The sequence below is a fragment of the Pagrus pagrus genome (genome assembly GCF_965226575.1).
Source record: "Pagrus pagrus genome assembly, chromosome: 3".
Lineage (NCBI taxonomy): Eukaryota > Metazoa > Chordata > Actinopteri > Spariformes > Sparidae > Pagrus > Pagrus pagrus.
The window spans coordinates 11,391,475-11,411,539 of record NC_140187.1 but is presented as its reverse complement, the minus strand read 5'-3'; the positions used below and the strand labels follow the sequence as shown (position 1 = coordinate 11,411,539).

The 20,065-nt window shown below is 42.8% G+C and overlaps 1 protein-coding gene across 1 annotated transcript in view; it reads right to left on the bottom strand.

Annotated features, from left to right (window-relative positions):
* Nucleotides 1-1,277: 1,277 nt before the first annotated feature.
* The window catches only part of necab3 (N-terminal EF-hand calcium binding protein 3), a 40,668-nt gene continuing 21,880 nt past the window's right edge, over nucleotides 1,278-20,065 (bottom strand). The window contains exons 6-13 of the mRNA XM_084348135.1: nucleotides 19,543-19,679; nucleotides 14,470-14,591; nucleotides 12,385-12,464; nucleotides 9,816-9,869; nucleotides 6,508-6,620; nucleotides 6,058-6,135; nucleotides 5,365-5,456; nucleotides 1,278-2,409 (exon numbers count right to left, since the gene is read on the bottom strand). Of these exons, the coding sequence (XP_084204261.1) occupies nucleotides 2,381-2,409; nucleotides 5,365-5,456; nucleotides 6,058-6,135; nucleotides 6,508-6,620; nucleotides 9,816-9,869; nucleotides 12,385-12,464; nucleotides 14,470-14,591; nucleotides 19,543-19,679 (705 nt within the window). The 3' untranslated portion in view covers nucleotides 1,278-2,380. The remainder of the gene's footprint in view (nucleotides 2,410-5,364; nucleotides 5,457-6,057; nucleotides 6,136-6,507; nucleotides 6,621-9,815; nucleotides 9,870-12,384; nucleotides 12,465-14,469; nucleotides 14,592-19,542; nucleotides 19,680-20,065) is intronic.

The following is a 20,065-nucleotide window of genomic DNA, read 5'->3' as shown; positions in this document are numbered from 1 at the left end:
TTGAACGCGTGCAGCATCCCAAGTTCCCAATTCGTATGCCGCAGTGCACTGCTGCTACATTTGTGTCGCAGCCCTCATAAATGGTGTTGTGCTGTGGGATTTGAAACACCTGCAAGGGGTCGCGAGAAGAACTGCAAAGTGATTACTAGTGTTGGAAATAACAAGAAGCACACTTCTGCACAGCAAACGCAGGCCTATATATTTTAGTTTTACTTCCTCTGGCTTTCTAAAATCGCCGCCTTATCGAACTGCACACAACTGAGAGATATGCATCCAGCGATGAGGCCCTGGTGCACACATGGTTGGGAACCACCGGTGCGACAGAGCCTGAAACAAGGACTCCTGCATCCTGCTCACACAGCTGGATAATTCTGGTTAGGCTGGGAGGTTTGGCTGTTGTTTGATTCACAGAAACATTTTTATTTCAAAGCACCGTGGGGAATCTGCACCTCAAAGAACACCGATAAATAAAATGTTGACAGAAGTTTCTTTGCTCCATAATTGTGAGCCAGACTTCAGGATAATTAGTTTTCTCCTTTTTTTTTTTTTTTTAGTTTTCAATTTTACTGACTGGATTATTTGGGTTCCACGTCTCACTCCAATTAATTCAGACTTATCTGGTGTATGCAATTAACTTAGAAAAGAAGGTGAATGCAGTCAAAGCAGCGTCAATCAATATTTTATTATTAGCATTGAATCATATGAATCATGTGTATTGTGAAGAGTTGCTTTTGATGCACTCATAGATGATCATCACCCGACTCGTTCTCTTAAAGGTGCAATATCAGTTTTTGATGTTATGATATCTTCCTTTTGTTTTGCAGAAATATCCAATGAAGTTTCCATGCTGACCAGCTAGCCCTGGCCCGACTTGGTCCAAACAGGCCCCCAGGAAGAGCACCTGGCTTTGAAGCCAACTTTCATAGTGGCCAAACCGTGTAATTACATCCTCACGTGATGCACTGGGGCCCAGAAACATAAGCTTACATTGTGAAAGAACCATCTGTAAAATGGGATTCATTCTTTTGAGAGTCACAATCCCCGCAAAATGACTCGTTTCGCTGTCATTATTTGAGCAATTCGGTCCAATAACATTTGGAAAGTCAAGAAGAGCCCCGTTCAAGTTAGTCAGGCACTAAACCGGAAGTTAGCCGGATCGGTTGGCAGAAGTCTCTATGGGCCACACAATGCAGAAGCTATGCGGCACCTATTCTAGGCATTTCATTGGACCAAGAAATATAGTTTGTCCATCAAAACAGAGGATTCGGAGGCATTCATCACTTGTCAAAACAAACAATTATTTAATGATTTCATTTATTGTACATTACTGATCCAAAACACAACAGAAATATGAACATATCTTAGTCCCATATGTACAGATGGAATAAACTCTACCATGATCAAAATAAATACATGATACATTAAATATATTTCATCTTTATAACTTAGCGATACAGTGAAATCTCCTCACAAAGTGTTAATTCCCTTAGTTACGCACATTTTTAGAGATATTTTGACATATGACACAGAGCGTGCGCCTCTGATTGGACGGTGAGGAGACGTAACTAATATACTCTAGCAATAGATAGATGTCAGGGCAAGTGTGGAGCTTCTTTAAGCATTTTCTTTTTTTTTTTTTTTTGGCATTCTGTGCACATGACGAGCTCAATGAGAGAAAAAAACAGTGGTACAGTATCATACATCATTTACAGACAGGATTTTACAGGAACTACTCTTGGCCACAGTCATCAGCATGCACATTTTAGGCTGCAGCGCCTCCTCGTCTCCTCATCTTCTCTGCTTGTTCCCCCCCACTATTTATTTGCATTCCACAGTTAACAACTCATCAAAAACACAAAACACTACTGGCAATGCTATTTTCATTCCAATTGGATTTGCTGCAGCAGCCTATGCTAGCATCTTTTTGGCCGTCCTCCACTGGCGTAATATCAGACAAACACTGCGAGAGAGAGGAGGAGGAGGCCATAGCGCAAGAGAGAGACGGAGTTCTATTAAAAATAATTCAAATAAAATGGCGTTTGCGTCGCGGAGAATCAGTCACTTTCAAGTCTATAGATCGGCTATGGGGTGCAACTGTCCCTTTTGATATAAGCGGCACGATAATGAGCAGTCGAAGATAGAGGAACATTAAACGAGGCTGCTGGAGAATGCTGGATGACGCCATCGCCTGTGTCTCCTGTTGCTTTCAAACGCAATGGATGCCTTTTGAATTCCTCCGCGTCTGTGTGTGTGTGTGTGTGTGTGTGTGTGTGTATGTATGTAATCGTGCGTGTGCGTGCGTGTGGGTGCGTTGACGCGCCAGTGTGTCTTTGTCCGTGTGACAGTGTAGGCTGTAGATGTGACATTCTGGACTCAGTTGTTAGTTGTTAGTCATGATCCACCAGGAAGCTGAGGAAACACACACACAGAGGGCGAGAGAGAGAGAGAGAGAGAGAGAGAGAGTTAGGTCACCACACGTCGATCTGCTGTCGAGCTCAGGGCAAATTATGCCTCCTCAGGGAAGCGTGGGGGTACATTTAAAAGCCATTTATCTCATTTACATTTTATTAAGCTCTGGTTTCCAAAAAAAAAAAAATCATTTTTAGCTTAACGTTTCTGTCAGCAAAGTAGAAAGTGCGTAAATGATTTACGCCACTCGGGTACGGCAGCAATTAAAAACGATTTAACCGCAGGGCAATCACAGCTGTGCAGATACAGGACGTAAGGTCAGGAGGTTGTGTGCACATAATTCTGCTGCAGCCAACACAGGGCAGATACAAAGCAAATAAAGGGATTTCAAGAAAAAAAGGCACGTCTGGTGCTGGTGAAATACAGTACGAAGGCAGCGGCGCAGACAATAATAGCCACGCCGCCAGGAGCAAGAGGAATGTTGTGTTTTGTTTATCTTTTCTGTTATTGAGTCCTGAGTCGACTCCCTCTGACATGCGCCTCACAAACCATCCCCCCCTCTTCCTTCCAATCAGCGCATTGCGGCCTCGCTCGCATCCCCAGCAGCCGAGCTCGTCACAGACTCAGAGAAAAATAGCCGACGAATGATGCCTGTATTTGAGGAGAAGAGGCAATAACTCAAAACACAGGGTGCAATCTCTCCTACTGGTTACTTCTAATATTTTGCGACTTATTTTAACCATCCCCATGAGAATAGATAGAAGATAGACGATAAACCTCCAACTCCAAGAATGAATACTACTGAGTAAAGACAATACAATTATTATTTTTAATATATCATTATTTTTTATACACCTCAAGTCTTTTCCAATATCAGATGTTTCTGACCTGCTTTTAAAAGCGACCCACATCCGATTCCTTTGTTTGCACCAGAACTGTTATGTCTGAAACAGTCGGCTCACACACACACGCACACATACGAGCCGCAGATAAGGAAGTAAACAACCCCGTACAGTAACCTAGCAACGAGCGCAACCCCGTGCAGCCCACGCGGCTAAATCACCATCTACAACTGACGCAAAGAGGCAACAATACTAATTAACACTACTGCTTTCTGAAGCATATTTAGAGGCTCGCAACAAGTTCAGAAAATGTAAAGACGAGACAGGAGACGTGATTGTAGCCTGAAGTGGCCGTGATTCATGCGACTCTGCCGCGCGTCGATCTCGCTGAGAGGTCGACGGCGCGATGACGGGAAAATAAGATTTGTGCGTCAGATGGAGGTCACATCGCCAGTTCAACTGCTGGATTTATTTTTCACATGTCCATAAACGTGTACAAAAGAAGGCGACAACAGCTGTGATATTCAGTGTTTCTACACTGCTTACACCTTCACAATACGCACGTCTGATCCGTGCCGCGAGAGCTAAACATCAGAACCGGCTCACTTTCAACAGACAATGTGAACATAGCCTGGAGTGTTTGGAGAGAATATCCCCACTTGGATATTTATTTATTCAGAGGCAACCAATATTTGCACAGCAAATGGCTCACTTGAAAACATTTTCTACCTTTAGGCTCAATAAACAAATTCTCGAAGTGAGTTGTTGTCAGCAGGCCCAGAAATTCTGGGCGCCCCCCCCCCGATTCGCACAGATGGGGGATTTTGGTGCATTTTAACATATCATATAACACCTCCAAGCCTAATGTACTAATGCAATTAACAGCTGAATGTGACACACAGAGCAATTATCACATTAACTAATCTTTTTCGTTCGGTTGGCCACTAGCCGATGTGAAAAAAAAGCTCAGACGTTAGGACGACATAATGATGCACAGCTGTGTCCCAACTCCATTTTACTGCACACACTACGTCCAGGGAAGTCCACTCAGAAAAGTCTTTTAGTATGACATCTGAATTACGACCGATCTGCTGATGTGTTGTCCTGCAGTGTAACGCAGAGAAGAAATGAGCTACACACAACTGGAAAAAAAAAAAAAATCACAATGGTGGTTTAATAGCTTCAGCACAACAGCAACAGCCCCAAAGTATTATATATTTGTTAAAGATCCACCATGTCCTGATACTACAACACTGTTAGATACATTAATTTCTTATACATTACCTGTAAAAACACCCTTAAGTCTAAAATAACCAAATATAGCAAGTCATTAGCATTTATATTAATGTCCTTGTTATAAGCATTAATTAGTCGTACACGTAGAAGATCTTCTAAGATGGTTATTCACATTAATAAGACTATATAAGGGTTAATAACAGCAAAGTTAACTGTTTATATAAGTGTTTAATAAAGGATTTATTAACCTTAATAAGACACTATTCCCGCTTTAGAGCCAGTATCTGCGGAGAAGCATAGTAAACTATTAATAAGTGCATAGTTAAGTGATAATTAATGCATAGCAGAGTATTTATTAATATTAATAAGACACCCTTAAAAGCTTAGTTAAGGATTAACAGGAACAAATTAGGAAATTAGGTTAAACTTCAACTATACGTAACTCATAAGACTTTTATGAACATTATAAATCAGTCTATAAACTGTAATTATTAGCCCTTATATAGTCTTATTAATGTTAATAAGCAGCTTACACGGTCTGAAGTGGCTTATTAACTATTAATGAATGCTTATTACAAGGACTGCATTATTGATAGCAGATCCCTGACATGGATACTTTCTCATATCCTTTCAAAAGACGAGCAATTGTTGTCGACGCAGGTGAGAAGCAAAGCTCTGCTCGAGCCACAGAGCAGAAAAATGAAAGATCACAGAGGCAATGAGCAACCGAGCAGACAGGAAGGTACAAATGTCTTCCTGGCATCCTCCCCGCACCCGAGAAGCTCGAGTCTCGTGTGCCAAGAGTGCTGCAAACGCCGTTTGGTTTGCAGCACTGGTTTTCTAGCACTTTGTCACTCGCAGACATACATATACAAACCTGGGAGCAACATAGTAGAAACGACTTCAGCATCCTCCAACATGTCAATGGTGCAGCGCTGGAAATCTTTACTGTCGTTGGACTGCAGGTAGCTGCAGAGACAGACAGCAAAGGGCCAGAACAGAGAACAAGAGACAGAGGAAATCAGAGTCGAGGGTCAGCAGCAGCAAAAATGAATTTTCAGTTGGTGTTGACGTTTCAAAAAAGGGTTTGTCACTAGAGCTATTCTGCATTTTGAAGATATTTATCTTTAGTGTTTGCAGACTGAAGTGAGATATTAAAGGTGCAAAGAGAAAATTACTTTTGCTTTACCGGACAAATACTCTTTCAAAACACAAATGTTTATCTGTCAAACAAAGCCGGTCTGTGCAAACTGTTCCGAGTGACAGATGAACATATTCATTGATATGTGTGTGGCGTGGATGCCATTTTAAACCATTTAAGTTGCATGCACGTGTGTGTGTGTGTGTCTGTGTGTGTGTGTGTGTGTGTGTGTGTGTGTGTGTGTGTTTGGGTGTGCGAGCTAACAGAGAGATGGGCCATCTGCTCATCTTCACTGGTGGGGAACATTTCCATCGAAAAAGTTAAGAGTGCCAAACAGTCTGCCAATATCTGACACGTATCACACACGCACACACACACACACACACACACACACACACACACACACACACACACACACACCATACTGACCTCATCCAGGAGATGCGGTCTTGCCAGAACTCATACATTATGTAACACGACTTTCCCGGGAGCTTCTGAACGGACACACTGACAGCGGGATAGAGATGAAAAGTAGAGTGGGGCAAGAGGAGGATACAAAGTGAGAGAGAGTTTGCACTCAGCGAGGATGAATTACACGAAAAAGTTTTAAATCTTATCGAGAGAAGTCGGTTAGAAGTGGGCAGGGAGCAAATCTCTTTGCAAGACGGCAGACGGCATTAAAACAAAATGAGCTCTAATTTCCATTTAAAATGTTAGTGAATCATTTTGCGGATATATTCAGTCATTAAAACTGCAATTTTTTAATCAAGCTGCTCACAGTTTGGGGTCACAGACACACACTGCTGCTATAATATTCAAGGATGACAGTTCAAACCCGTCGCCTCAGCAGCTTTCCCCTAAAACAAGCGAGACACTCACTGCAGGTTGTCAGAGTGGGCCGAGGTGGCGGCGACGTAGCCCTTGAGAACTTTCCGAAAGTCGTCGAGATTTTCATCGGTCACCGACATCTGCCTCTGGACCAGCAGGATGTTCTGTTGGCAACGAGACAAGAGGCAGAGAGGGGGAACAAGATCAGATGACACATTACACAACTGGCTGGTGTGTGTGTGTGTGTGTGTGTGTGTGTGTGTGTGTGTGTGTGTGTGTGTGTGTGTGTGTGTGTGAGGAGGCGTCAAGCTCACATCACCCCTGAGGACCAGGCGTGCATGTAGATATTGTCAAGAAGGATACTTCTGGAGCTTTTGATGAGGAGCTGATCTAACCTTCCTAAGGGTTCAAATCTTACCATCAGATGAGATTGAAATAAATAAATGTTATGTCACATAGTTTCGCTCTCGCTCGAGGCACTTTGTTTCAGTACATTCTGTTTGTCACTGTAGCCGAACGCCTGAGATGAAACAGATACGGGGAGTAAGATGGAGGCACCAACTGCGAAGTAATCTAAGTGGAAATGCAACATAAATCAACTTTTCCTCAATGACAGCTATGATACTGACAATATAATGACTGTGTTGCCACAAACCCTCATCAGTGTCTTCCAGAGTAGTTTGTCACTTTCGTCACATAACACAGTGACAACAGCAGCTGGGAGGCTTTTCCTTCTCAGCTGAATGTAGACTTAAAGTAAGTCAGTGGTGTGTGGTAGTAAAACTATAGTTTTTATCATGTTGTCACTCACCTTCTCTGTTACAGTCATGTTTCTCTGTTACAGTCACCCTTCTTTAGGTTGGATTGACCCTTTTATGTTCGTACAAAGCTGTGCTTCAACCACTTGGTCCGGGAGAGGAAAAGATCGCGTTTTGGTTGGAAAAAACCCTTTTGGTCGCCACAAACATGGCTGAAAATTGTCCAGAGGTAAAACTGTCCAGTGTTTTCACGTTTAGAAATGTGAAACACTGACTTGACAACCATCTTGTCTGTATGTCCAACACCATCCCCTCCACCTCCAGATATGAAAGTCAGTGTTGTAGACATATTGAACTGGACTTTCTATCTCTCGAGCTGTTGCCGCCTCTTGTGCAATCTCTGAAAAAGGACTTCTTATGGAACCAGGCTTTCTTTACTCTTGCCACTGGTTAGCTGACTTGTTGAAGACCAATAAAAGATGATGCGCTCATCTGGTTCTAACTAATGAAATTGAAATATAGTTAAACTTTTTCAGTGTTTTGACTGTTTCTCGAGTGCTCTATTCAGTTATTTTTCATACTTGCTCATTGTGTTTTGCCGGTGAGGTCACCACTCTTTCTACCACTTATCACCTAAAGCTCTCAACCGCCTGCTCTCTGCAGGAAAAGAAAAAAAAAAACCTGTTAAACAACACGTTATTCACTTTCCTTTATAGATTGATGTGTACAGATATCGAGCAAAATCCCTGCAACTGGCAGTGATTCATCGCCCTCCGCAGAGACACTGGTCTTGAACCGAGAGGTCCTCTGCCTGACGTGTGGTCTCCCAGTGCGCCACGTCAACCTGCCGCCCTCTTTCTCAACAATGCAATGCGCACGAGTGAGTCACTGCTGCAACAATAAAGTGAAACTTGTCTTATGGCTTCTTTTGTGAGCAACGTTTTCACAGACTCGAATCTGCCTTAAAGAGAAAAAAAGACACATTTTGGCTTCTATGCGCCGTGTTAAGGTTCAGTTTTGTGATATGTGTTTTTTTGCCGCCGACTCAATACAATGCAGGAGGATGTAGGATTTAATTTATGATGCTGGTAGCATTGAATAATTCACAGACCTCCCTGCGACGAGCTGTCATGGAACTGCTTGCTACTAAAGAAAACGGCGGTTGCTCTATAGTTTTGTTCAGTTGTGCTGCAGTGGCAGATGTTTTACAATACCTCAAACCCTCAGCACATAAAACCAAAAACATCTGCAAAACCAGACTCTTAAAGGTAAGCGAGAAGATATCTGCTTCTGTAATTATGGCAGAATACTTCAATCTTGTGGTTTTAAATTATTTTGTCACTCAGGTCTGTCACACAGATGTCTGAGGTCTACTTTTATTTATTATTTTTTTGCTTGGTTTTATTTTGGAGGGTGGAAACCAAAACCGTCACCGTGGTTACGCTTAACTAAAGGACACACTCTCGCTCCGTCTCTCCATCTCAAGTAGATCATGAGTCATTAATTTCATCAGACACCATACTGAGACCGTCTTGTTTCAAGGTGAGCCTCGTGAACAGACGCACGTCCTCGTCGACTTCGCTTCAACACTTTTCATTTTCCACCCGGAGCCTCGTCATGTATTGATTCGCGCTAGTTGCGACGAGCAAGAGTGAGCGCGCGTGAAGCCCAAATAATCAGACCTGCTGGTACAGGTTGTTCTGGAAACATTTGGTTTGAAAAGGAAACAGATGTGCTGCTTGACATTTGGAATTAGGATGGCGAACAAACTGGATGAGCAAAATGCATCGAGAGAGAGAGAGAGAGACAGAGAGTGATTGCTGAGTGCGGCTGGAAAAGCGTCTCGATAATAGCTTTGCTGGCTTTTTGGAACATACTGTTAAGACTGGTTGTGTAGAGAAGGAGTGAAAAGAGGACACTGGGGGTGTTACTGGAGGAGAGTCGCGAGTTTAATATGCAGTAAGGAAAGAACGCGCCTGCAATGGTGACATCGAACTATCTTGTTTAGATAATGTCAGGTTGGTATCGATGCAGCTACGTCTTTGTGTTTTAGCCAGTAAGTATGCAAAACGAATGTTGCAAGAAATTAAGCTGAGTTTGGTTCTTTTTAAAAAGAAGTAAATGTGAAAATACTGTTTTAATCAGCAATTATCCACTAAAGCGAACCCTTTCTTAATTTCTACTTGATTTGCACAGTGAGTCGCAATCACTGCAATCAAGCCGCGGCATACTGTAGTCTGCAGAGAGAGAGTTAATCTATGTGAAATTTCTGCTGCTCAGACGCCTCTGAGAGCAAACTGTCACCATTACATTATGTTACGCTGGCTTGGTTTACATGGACAAAAAAAAAAGACTAAGTAACATCAATTATGCTGCAACAACTTAAAAATAGCGCTGTAATGACCAAGCTTTTTACCTTTTTATTTTAATGGCAGCCTTTGTGTGGCATGGTGTGTTATAATCCATGCAGCACTTAAGTAATCACTGAATGATTGTCGTGATTGTCATGACAACAAATGGCTTTAATGATGAAAACCGCTCAATAACAAGCTACGTGCCGCAAAACAAAATGTCCGTGTTCTCGTGTCCACGCTGACTTACAGACTTGTACGTGCTGGCCAGCGTGTCCTCTTTCAGTGGCTCCAGTTTGGGACCCTGAAACATGAAGAAAACAAATATGAGGAGAAGCTCTTAATTAATTCAACCATATGCAAACATGTGTTTCACTAAGTGGAGAAACTTGTGGAGAAACCTGTTATGAACCTGTTCACCTGTGGAATGTTCCAAACAGGTGTTTAAGCAGAGATGTGGAACAGTGTATGACTGTGTCCTTCTAGTTTATACGTATATAATTTACCTTTTATTGCGTCGCATAGTTTTACATACGCAGATGTTGCATAATGATAAAAGTCGAGAGCACCGTTGGCTACAGCACATTCGCACACAGTCATCTGCACTTACGGGCAAATTGCACCTATTTGCAGTCTGCAGGCGACATGGGGTGCACACAAGCAATCCATTACGTGAATCACAGCTGTTGCCGATGTAGTTTTTTGTTTTTTAAGGTTATTTTTATGAGCGCGGTTTAACGTTTTGCAACGGCCGTTATCAAAGACCAATTCCCCACATCGCTGCAAAGGTTACATCCATTCATTCAGTGACGCCACGGTTTTTATCTGGGGCCAGGAATGTAACAGCAAAGTAATGGAACGGTGCGATAAAGTCAAAGCCATATGTCAGTGAGTAGATTATTAGATTATAAATTGTGTTTTGATAGGAAAAAAAAAAAGTGGAAAAACATGTAATTCCCCACACAACTCCTGGAGACTGCTCTATATGAATGAAATACAGTAAATGTAATAACACTGAATGAGCTCTCCGTCTGAAAGGTTATAGCTGTGTGCGTATGTGTGTGTATGCTTGTGCGTACGTGTGTGTGTGTGTGTGTGTGTGTGTGTGTGTGTGTGTGTGTGTGTACAGAAAATAACCTTTGAGGCAGAAAACTCATTCTGTTGCATCAGAGAGAGCGGGGTGGACAGTGTGTGTGTGTGCGTGTGTGTGTGTGTGGGGATGGATATTTCACTCAGAACATCCTGCAGGTTATGAATTGCTCTGATATTGCTCTCTGAGTCCCTCTGGGTTGTCAAAACCGAGGACAAGAGAGAGAAAAATGCTTGGAGAGGGACTGAAAGGAGGGTGGGAATGGACATCAAACGCCGGGAATAACGGGAGTTAATAATAAAGGAACGAACAGGCAGAGGGAGGATGAGATGGAGCAGAAGATGGAGCAGGAAAGCGTGAAAGAGCCTCTGAGACGCGGTCGTGAGAATGGGTCATAGGATACGTAATACAGAGAGACTAGAGGGAGAGAGGTGACTGCGCTTTGTGTTCGACAGATGCACAGATCGGTGATATCCCTTGTAGGAGAACATTATTTTCTGCCGGTGCACCTTTTGTTCTCTGCGATCGCCGCAAACAAAAAAACATGATCCGAACAATAACGCTGTCAGCGCAAACTTGAGTGGAAATTCACAACATGCGACATCACAGACAATGATGACAGAAAACACAGAATAGGCCTGTTCAAGCAGGCACATCGGGGCTGAAAGCGTTCAGGCAATGAGCCTTGGCGACAAGACGTCCCGCGGAATGATGAAAACACCAGAACAGCCCCGAGAAGTCAGCATGTTGCAAGTGATCTCTCGGTCGTATGAATGTGGCCTCGCAGGCAGGTTTTTACAGATATTGCTTTAAAGATGCCCACAGCCCGCAGTGCTGCTTGTGTGCACGCCTCATTATTCTTAACATTTCAATATTCTAAACAATGAAAGGCTAATGCATGCCCGCGTTTCTATTTAGCATATTCTCTGCATAATGTCACAAGTCATTTAACGGTGAAAATGTTTTTTAAAAGACGAGTTGGCAGGCCGGTGGCGGAATGACAAATAGCCCACACAGCCTTAGTTATTATGTTATTTCTTCTCAAATTGAGTCCATTACCTGTTCAAAAAAGTAAAAATGTTTGATGTTGACGACTGCTGCAGACTGTATTTGTATTTGTGGGAACATTGTGTGACAGAAACTAATCTCCGCTAATCTTCGCTTACAGAGTAGCTTCTTTATTTTTCCAACCTGGACCCTATTTTCCAATGTTTTGTGTGTAAAAGTCTAATGGGGACAACAATTTACGAGAGTGGTTCAGTACTGAACCACAAAACGGGCTCCAGTGTGATCCCTCTGGGCAATTAGTGCGCTGTCAATAGTGCTTGTTTTTGTCACTGACAGGCTCGGGTTGTTTCTCGAAGTGTCTGACAACATTATGGAAAGGTGGCACAGAGATAGACCATTAAAGAATAAGACTTCTTTTTTGTTCATTCAGACACAGCCGCTACAGAGCCACCAGACTCCATTTAAAAGAGTCAGTATTTTTATCATCAACAAAATGCTCTCCTTTTTCACATCTAACACGGTTTCGGCTTCCAGCTACAGCGTCTCGCTCGACACCGGACCAATTTAAAAAATCGTTGTCCCCATTAGCTACCTAGACACAAAACACGGGAAAACACAGGTTGGAAAATACAACCTAAAGTTACCTTTAGCCTTTCAGATCCGGCGCACTCACATGAACACGTTGTATTCCAGAAAACAAACAAAAGGGACTGTTTCATACCTGACACTCCAGTTTATCCAGCAGCTGCTGCAGCCTGTTGATCTGAGAGCACCAGTTCTCTCCATCTTCCATGTTCACACCTGGACACACAACACAGAACTAAATCATCACAATGACCAAAACAAAATCAAAACTGCGTCCCTATTCAACTGTGCATACTATTTCTAATTGGATCTGAGTGAAGTCTATGTTTTAAAGTATTGAGTATGCTTTGGAGTCAGAACACAGACACTTTCTGTGTATAATCATTTGATTAATGACCGGGGACCCCAATTAGTGGTGTCGAAACAGATGCCGCAGAAGTGGTTTTATGCCCCGAGTGAGAATCCTCTGCATAAATCATAAAATATATATCTTACATACATAAATCTACTCCCACTTTAAATAATCAAAAGTTTGAAGGACTCATGGGAAAATATGTGAAAGAATATGAAATGAAATGAAAATCAGAATCTTTCTCTTGTGTATATCAACCTCCTGACACAGATGAAGGACACTTTCTTTGAAAAGTTATTCTGAGAGCCACGGTTTATTTCCTTTCCATTGTGGCCTCAATATCTGATGCTCAGGTTATCAATACTAGAGCAGAAGAGAACAAAATGAGGCTCGACATAAAGGAATGGTCTGTAGAAAAATGTCAATATGATCTTTGTGCGTGACAAAAGCCTCCGGTGAGAGCTGACGGCCTCCTCTAATAACGTGACAGTGATGGGAATTATTAATGTGTACATCACTGAGCACGTTTCTCCCGACGGCTGCAAATAAGTAGTAAATATATTTATTGATCTGCTTCGCCGGAAGTGTTACATATAATTGAGGTTAAAATGCTGATTTAATTGGCCGGGTAGGAAAACCTCGGCACAATGCTGCATGTATTTACAGTTCAAGGACATAATGTAGGTGCAGCCTGCAGCGGAAAACGGGCTATTCTTTGACTCATAATAGCTCATGTTTCTGCATTGTTGCTTAAAAGTGCAGGGCAGCTTGGTCGGAGAGAATCACTCGCAAACTATCCTGCTGCCATAAATACTGACTAGAAAATAGTCGACCACAAACGCACCATTTACTCCTGTTTTCCAGCGGTTCAAGGAGAGTATTCGTGACTTCTTTACATAGGTCAACTGCCAGTCAATGCATGTTTTTTTTCCCTTTTGTTGCTACAGTTGAATGTTAGAGCGTCACTGTGCAGAGTTTGACAATAGAAGGCTGTTTTCCCATTCACTGCTCAAAGCAGTTAAAGGGCATCCTACGAGCAGGATGTGTGACACCAAAAAATAGTTTGGAAGTCAATCCTGGTCCGATATTCAGCGTACACATGTGTTTACTATTGGAAACCTGAAGCCTCCAGTGCACCAACACTGACAATGGACTTCACAGTGAAGCAGAAGACCTCTCGTGTCCAGCAGCCAAAAAATAAGCTCACATAAACATTATTCTCACTATGAAACTTTCCATCAGCATGTGGGTGAGTAGATAATGGCTGAATTATCTTTTTTCGGTGAACTTATCTCTCACCGTTCCTTTTGATTTATGTAAAATTATCCTACAATGCCTTCCCCAGTCTAATCCAAAGTAAATTCAAAGCTGTTGTAGAGACAAGGTTACAGTCTGATTTATTTCCCCAAACAGTCAGAAGCTTTATTAGTGCTTCTGTCATTGATCTACAGGAGTTTGAACACACTGAAGAATTTATCATTTTTCTCGCCTGAACTTTTAATGCAAAAGTAAGCCAGCAGATGACCTATCACTGCCCCTTCTAGCTGGAAAACTCAATGGGTACATGTCATATAGCCTTACATGGCCCAAGTTCAAATTTGATAACAATATCACTGAAAATGAAAACTGAACTTTTTCATCTTTCTTCATATTTAGATTTGTATTATTATCTTTCAATATTGTTTTGTATTGTTTGTTGTTTTTGCACCTACATACCACAGCAAACTCCTCGTATGTGAAAACTTGCTGGATAAAAAATGATTCTGATTCTGATTTCCAAGTTGAAGCCTGAGAAAAAATGATAAATGATAAAAATAAACACCAGCTTTCTCCTTCAGCTGTGTTCACATGAGGCGACATTGCTCTCACTTGTGGTCAGGATGCCAGAGCAGGGATCTGATGGGGACATGCACAGGTTATTGTGGACCCTGCGACCACACCGCCTGCCATTCCTCTGTACTGCTGTCAGCTCCGGTGCCTTTACCTCCCTCCTGCCACGGCAGCGGTGGAGATCCAGGGAAACAAAAAAAAACATCAGAGAGAGAGAGAGAGAGAGAGAGCAGCTGTCAGAGGGAGTGTGGGAATAACAATAAAACAGAAATTTAAGGTATGGCCGACAGTGGTAGTCACACTGGGGAAAGAGAAAAGATAAGGAGAAGGACGAAGGGGGGGAGAGGAAAGGAAGGATGCATTAATAATTGATTTAAATCAGACACTGAGATTAGGTTAATGTCTGCTGTCACAGAGGAAAGAGACAGACAGAGAGAGAGACATAGAGAGAGAGAGAGAGAGAGAGAGAGCAGTCAACAGTGCAGAGTCACAAGACCGAGACACAAAAACAGAAAGTGTCCAAAATAGAGGTGAAAACACTTAAGAGAAGGGCCAGATACACACTAGTGCTTATTAACCCACAAGCTGGGTGTTAAGGAAGATGGACCCTTCCACTTACACACTTAAATATTCACACACACACACACACACACACACACACACACACAGAGCTCTGTTGTAGATGGAAAAGTGTTTGCTGGCTGTAGACACAGGGTGTCAAGGGCAGGACGTCGAGCACTCTGTGCGGTTATGAGCGTGCGACACTTGAGACACACATCCATCTGTGTGTCTGAATGCCCGTGCACATTTGTTTGCTCTCGTTAGTGTGTGTGTGCCTCTCTCTCTCTCTCTCTCTCTCTGTCTCTGTCTCTCTCTCCCATTCCTTTTGTTGTGTCTCCATGTGTGCATTTCATTATGTCTGTCTGTGTGTGTGTTTGTGTGTGTGTTTGCGCAGCATCACGCTGACAGCGCAGAGGGAGCGCATTGCTAGGAGGTTCTCATGCTGAGAACAGCCTGGAGCCCAAAGGCCACTGCAACAGCCATAAATCCTCTGCATGGAAGCAGAGCGAGAGGAGTAAGGTGTTTGTTGCCAACTCAATACATCTCTGATTCTGCCCCTCCCAACTCTCCCACACTCCCTCCGACTCTTTCCAAAATCTATACCGATTTAAACAATCTTAGAAGAGTTATTTGTGGCCAGAAAAGCCTCTCATCATGTCCCTTTGTACGCCCCCTCTCTCCTTTTTGTCCATCTATTTCAGACTTTCTGCACCATTCTGTCTTTCATTCACCTTTTGTATTCATCTTTCATTGCTTTTTCTCTCTCTCAATGACTCACTTGCTCTGTATTTCAATGCCAGCCCCATCGTCCTTTCTCCTTTCTGCTCCCCCACTCTGCCTCCCCCACCCCCCGTCCCCTCTCAATAATTCACCTTGGCTATAACCGCTCCATTATTTCCAATAATACCAGTGTGGTACCAGGAGGGGAGAGAGAAGAGCTCTGCTGAGTCCTGACACACGCAGCGCAACAGACAACAAACCACAGTTTCAAGTCGTGCTGCCGAATTGGGTGGCCTTATCGTTAACGCGTTAGAAATGCTAACAGTCAGCTCAAAGTGTCATGATATTGACTTGCGTTGAGACGGATTGCTGCTCATTAAACGTCCTTTATGGATTGTTTTCCCTGCACTGGATTCCTTTAGTAAATGATGCATCAAAGAAAAGCGTTGCGCCTTTGCCGAGATCTTTGATGAACTACAATGAATAGAGAAAACTATGGTGTACATGGAGTTTCACTGCAAATATTAGCAGTCGGGTGATTTTACATACTGACTCATACTCAGGGGTCATCAAATCCCCGACTGGGGACAGCAATTTAGGTCTCTTTTTTTATTTTCAGAGCTCCATTTACATTTAATGAAAGGTTTTGGCTCCTTGACAGAAATACTGAATTTTAAGCAGTCGGCCTATTAGCGAGGCAACTGTACGTCTGTGAGAATGTAACAGATTCAAAGCCCTGTGCTGAAAGGCATGCCTTGAGGGAGACGGAGGTAGCACTGATTAGTTGGATTTCCTCGCTGCTTAGACCAAGGCTCACATTTTTATTTTTAATAGCACAGAGGTAGGGCTCTCAATGCATTAAAGGACCGCGCTCGTAAAGTAAACACAGAAGAATAGAATAGTGCGCAAGGAATAAACTACTGTATATTTAGTATCGAAATTGTGGCAAAGTTGTGTTTGTTTTGTTTATAAGATGCATCATGAAGTCGTCCGTGCAGCTAATTGACAGTTCTCTGCCTCAATCCTCAGACATCATTAAAGCTGATTTAATAACACATCACTCTCTGGGGCTCCTTGGTTCTTCCCTTTAGATTTCAGTCTGCAAAAAAACAAACTTGTTTTTCAAGCCTGTGTGGCAAATGATATTAAAATATAATACAAAGAATCATGCAGTATGACTGTATATATAGTGCAATCTCCTCTATTAAGTTGATTATTGGTTTCATCCTGGCCAAAACAGTGGTTTCATTGTGCAGCGTAATCAAACCTGCAAACAAGATGTGCTCAAGGAGTCCTGATTAATTTTAGGTAGAAAACAAATGCACATAGTTTTTTAAAACAGCTTTTTGGCCGATTCAGCATGAGCAGAATCAGCGGTGGTTCGTTGGCGAAAGAAATCACTCTGATTGGCTGTTCAGGCAAGTAGATAAGTGCAGAAAGGAGAAACTGAAAAAGAGAGGTACCGCCCCTTGAGTCTGTCCCTGTGGTATCCATGATTTCACCCCTTTAGACTTTTGGAGTGATCGCCCCCTGGCTTCTCAACATTGTAAATACATTGCTTTTATCTGGCTTGGTCCTGGATTATTATTAAACAGGCCTGTATCCAGCCTCTCCTTAAGAAGCCTGGTTTAGACCCAACTCTCCCCAATAACTACCGTCCAATATCTAAACTGCCTCGACTCTCAAAAACTGCTCTTGGTTTTCATCCTACTTATCTTCCTGCACTTCCTCAACTGCTCTGATGTCATGTGGGGTCCCACAGGGCTCAGTCCTTGGTCCGATTTTGTTTAGTTTGTATTTGTTGCCCTTTGGCCATGTTATTTGCCATTTTACTTCTGTGTCGTACCATTGCTATGCTGACGATTGTCCGATATACTGTATGTCTCATTCAACCCTGAAAACCACAATGACCTGGCCCTTTTTGCACTGCTGCCTTGCTGCCAATAAGGACTGGATGTCCTCCAATTTCCTTCAGCTGAACACAGACAGGACTGAAGTTCTGACTACTGGTCCAAATCATATTTCTAATACTGTCTCCCCTCACCTTGGACCACTACAACAAACACAAAACTAGAAACCTGGGCGTTGTTTTCGATCACCATCTCAACTTCAATCAACACATTAACAATCTAGTTAAAACTTTGCTACCCCGAAACATAGTTGAACAACTCATCCACCGTCTACATTACTGTAACTCATTATTCACCAGTCTAAACAACACAGCAGTTGCCCGCCTACAGTTAGTACGAAATACCGCCAGACTCCTCACTAACACTCGACGCAGAGAACACATCACCCCAGTCCTGGCTGAATTACACTGGTTACCAATCCATTACAGAATTCAATTCACAATTTTACTGATTACTTTAAAGCCCTCAATGGTCTCGTTCCACTTTACAAAACTACTTAGCCCTTATTCTGCTCCAAGACTCCTCAGATCAGAGAACTAAATCCTGCTAACAGCACCACGGTCCAGACTTAAAACAAAGGGGGATCGTGCTTTTTTTGTCCTCGCCCCAACACTGTGGAACAAACTCCCACTAAATATCAGAGCAGCTGAGTCAGTGCCACACTTTAAAAAGCCTTTAAAAAACACGCCTGTACAGACAAGCATTTGCATTTGCATAATGTATTTTCAAAGTCTTACTCTTGCTCTTTCATATTTTGTCTTATCTCTGTGTTTTATATTTCTACTTCTTTGCACCGGTGCATTTTATTTTCTTAATTCGTCTTTCTTGTACTGTATGCTATTATATTCTGTGAAGCAGAATCTCCTCTTCCTCTTTGCCAGTGCCATTTGCAACTTTTTCTCTCGTATTCTCCATTACAAGCGGACATATTAGCAAGATTGGTGTCAAAAAATGCGGCTTAACTATAACAGAGGTTTGTAGATCTGCGGAGAGGTATGTCCTTTCACGCAGGCAAAGAACATATGAGCTAGCAGGCCCTTGGCTGTATTTTTTCGTGTTCACGTGCAGGTTTTTGCCAAGACGTGAAACGACAAACAGTCGGCCTTTGTCGCAGCTTGCTCTGTGATGTCAGTTTGGTGTGTAGGGGCCTTAAGTTAGGACTTATGATTAGTGAAAGACTTTTTCATTATTGTTAAGGTGTGTTTAAGTTCAGGCACCTGAAGATCAAGATACACAAAGCTGACATCAAGTAACTACCGATGATGACGGCTGCCTGTTGCATTGCCTCACGCTGCCTGTGTCTCAGCCAAAAAGCACCTGAACACACCACAAAGACTACAGTTGATGGTCAGCCAGCTCACACGTTCTGCTTCTGCATGAGAAGAAATAATTCTGTACTAAATTAGTGAAATAATGAACTGATTAGCTGAACAGCCAATTACAGTGATCTATCTCATCAACAGGCTCCAGCGCTGATTCAGCACGCTCAATCGGCTGAAAAACTGCAGACAAAGCTCGACTAGTGCGGGACACGGCCCTGGTGGTCCTTTAACACTTGGTTATGTCTTAGTGATACCATGTTCATGCTTAAAGTAATGGAAAGATGGGCATGGTTATCACAGATGACTGTTTTTTGGAGATAATTTTAGTTTTGCTGCAGTGCAAAAACATCCCACTAGACACAAGACCTGCCAGCCAATCAGAATCTGCTCAGCCAGCAGGGTCCTTCTTGACCATTTTCCAAGTGTGAAAATAAACAAGGCACTTAGACAATACTCCAAGGCAACACTAGCTCACCAACATGTTTCGGTGCATTATCAGGTCCGCGAGTATTGTCCCAGGCCATATTGCGGGGTGGACAGTGTCTTGAAATCTGGGCATGTAACTCACAGTACAGACAGTGTGATATTGCAGTACTAACGGGGCAGGGCTGCTCTGCTCTTCCACAGCCTCCATGGCACACTGCAGTGACCTTTGTAGAGACAGCAGCTGACTGGACGTCTCTCTTAGCATGAACCTGGTGACAAACTGGCCCAACACACTGGAACCCTGGTACTCCTGAGAGATAGAGAACGACAAACAGGTTAACGCTCAGAGACACAACAGACCACAGAGATGGAGAGAGAGACAACACAACAGCTACAGGCGAATGTGTGACAGCTGCAGTTAAATGGGCTAATTAATTCTCCGAACACATGCATTATTCAGCACTGCATATCCAAATTCCAAGGTGGAAGAACTTTAATAGGAGACATAATTGCTGCTCGAGTCCCCAAACACAAACTTGATTACGCATTCTCAAAGGAGTGTTATTCACGCAACGCGCTAATGAAGTAACAGTGGAGTAGCTCTTCGTCAAAACTTAAAGTGACAAGTAGCCTCGACTGAAAACACATCTTGGGATTAGCAGTCCGGAGCACTCTGTGACAGACCGCAGCTGCTAA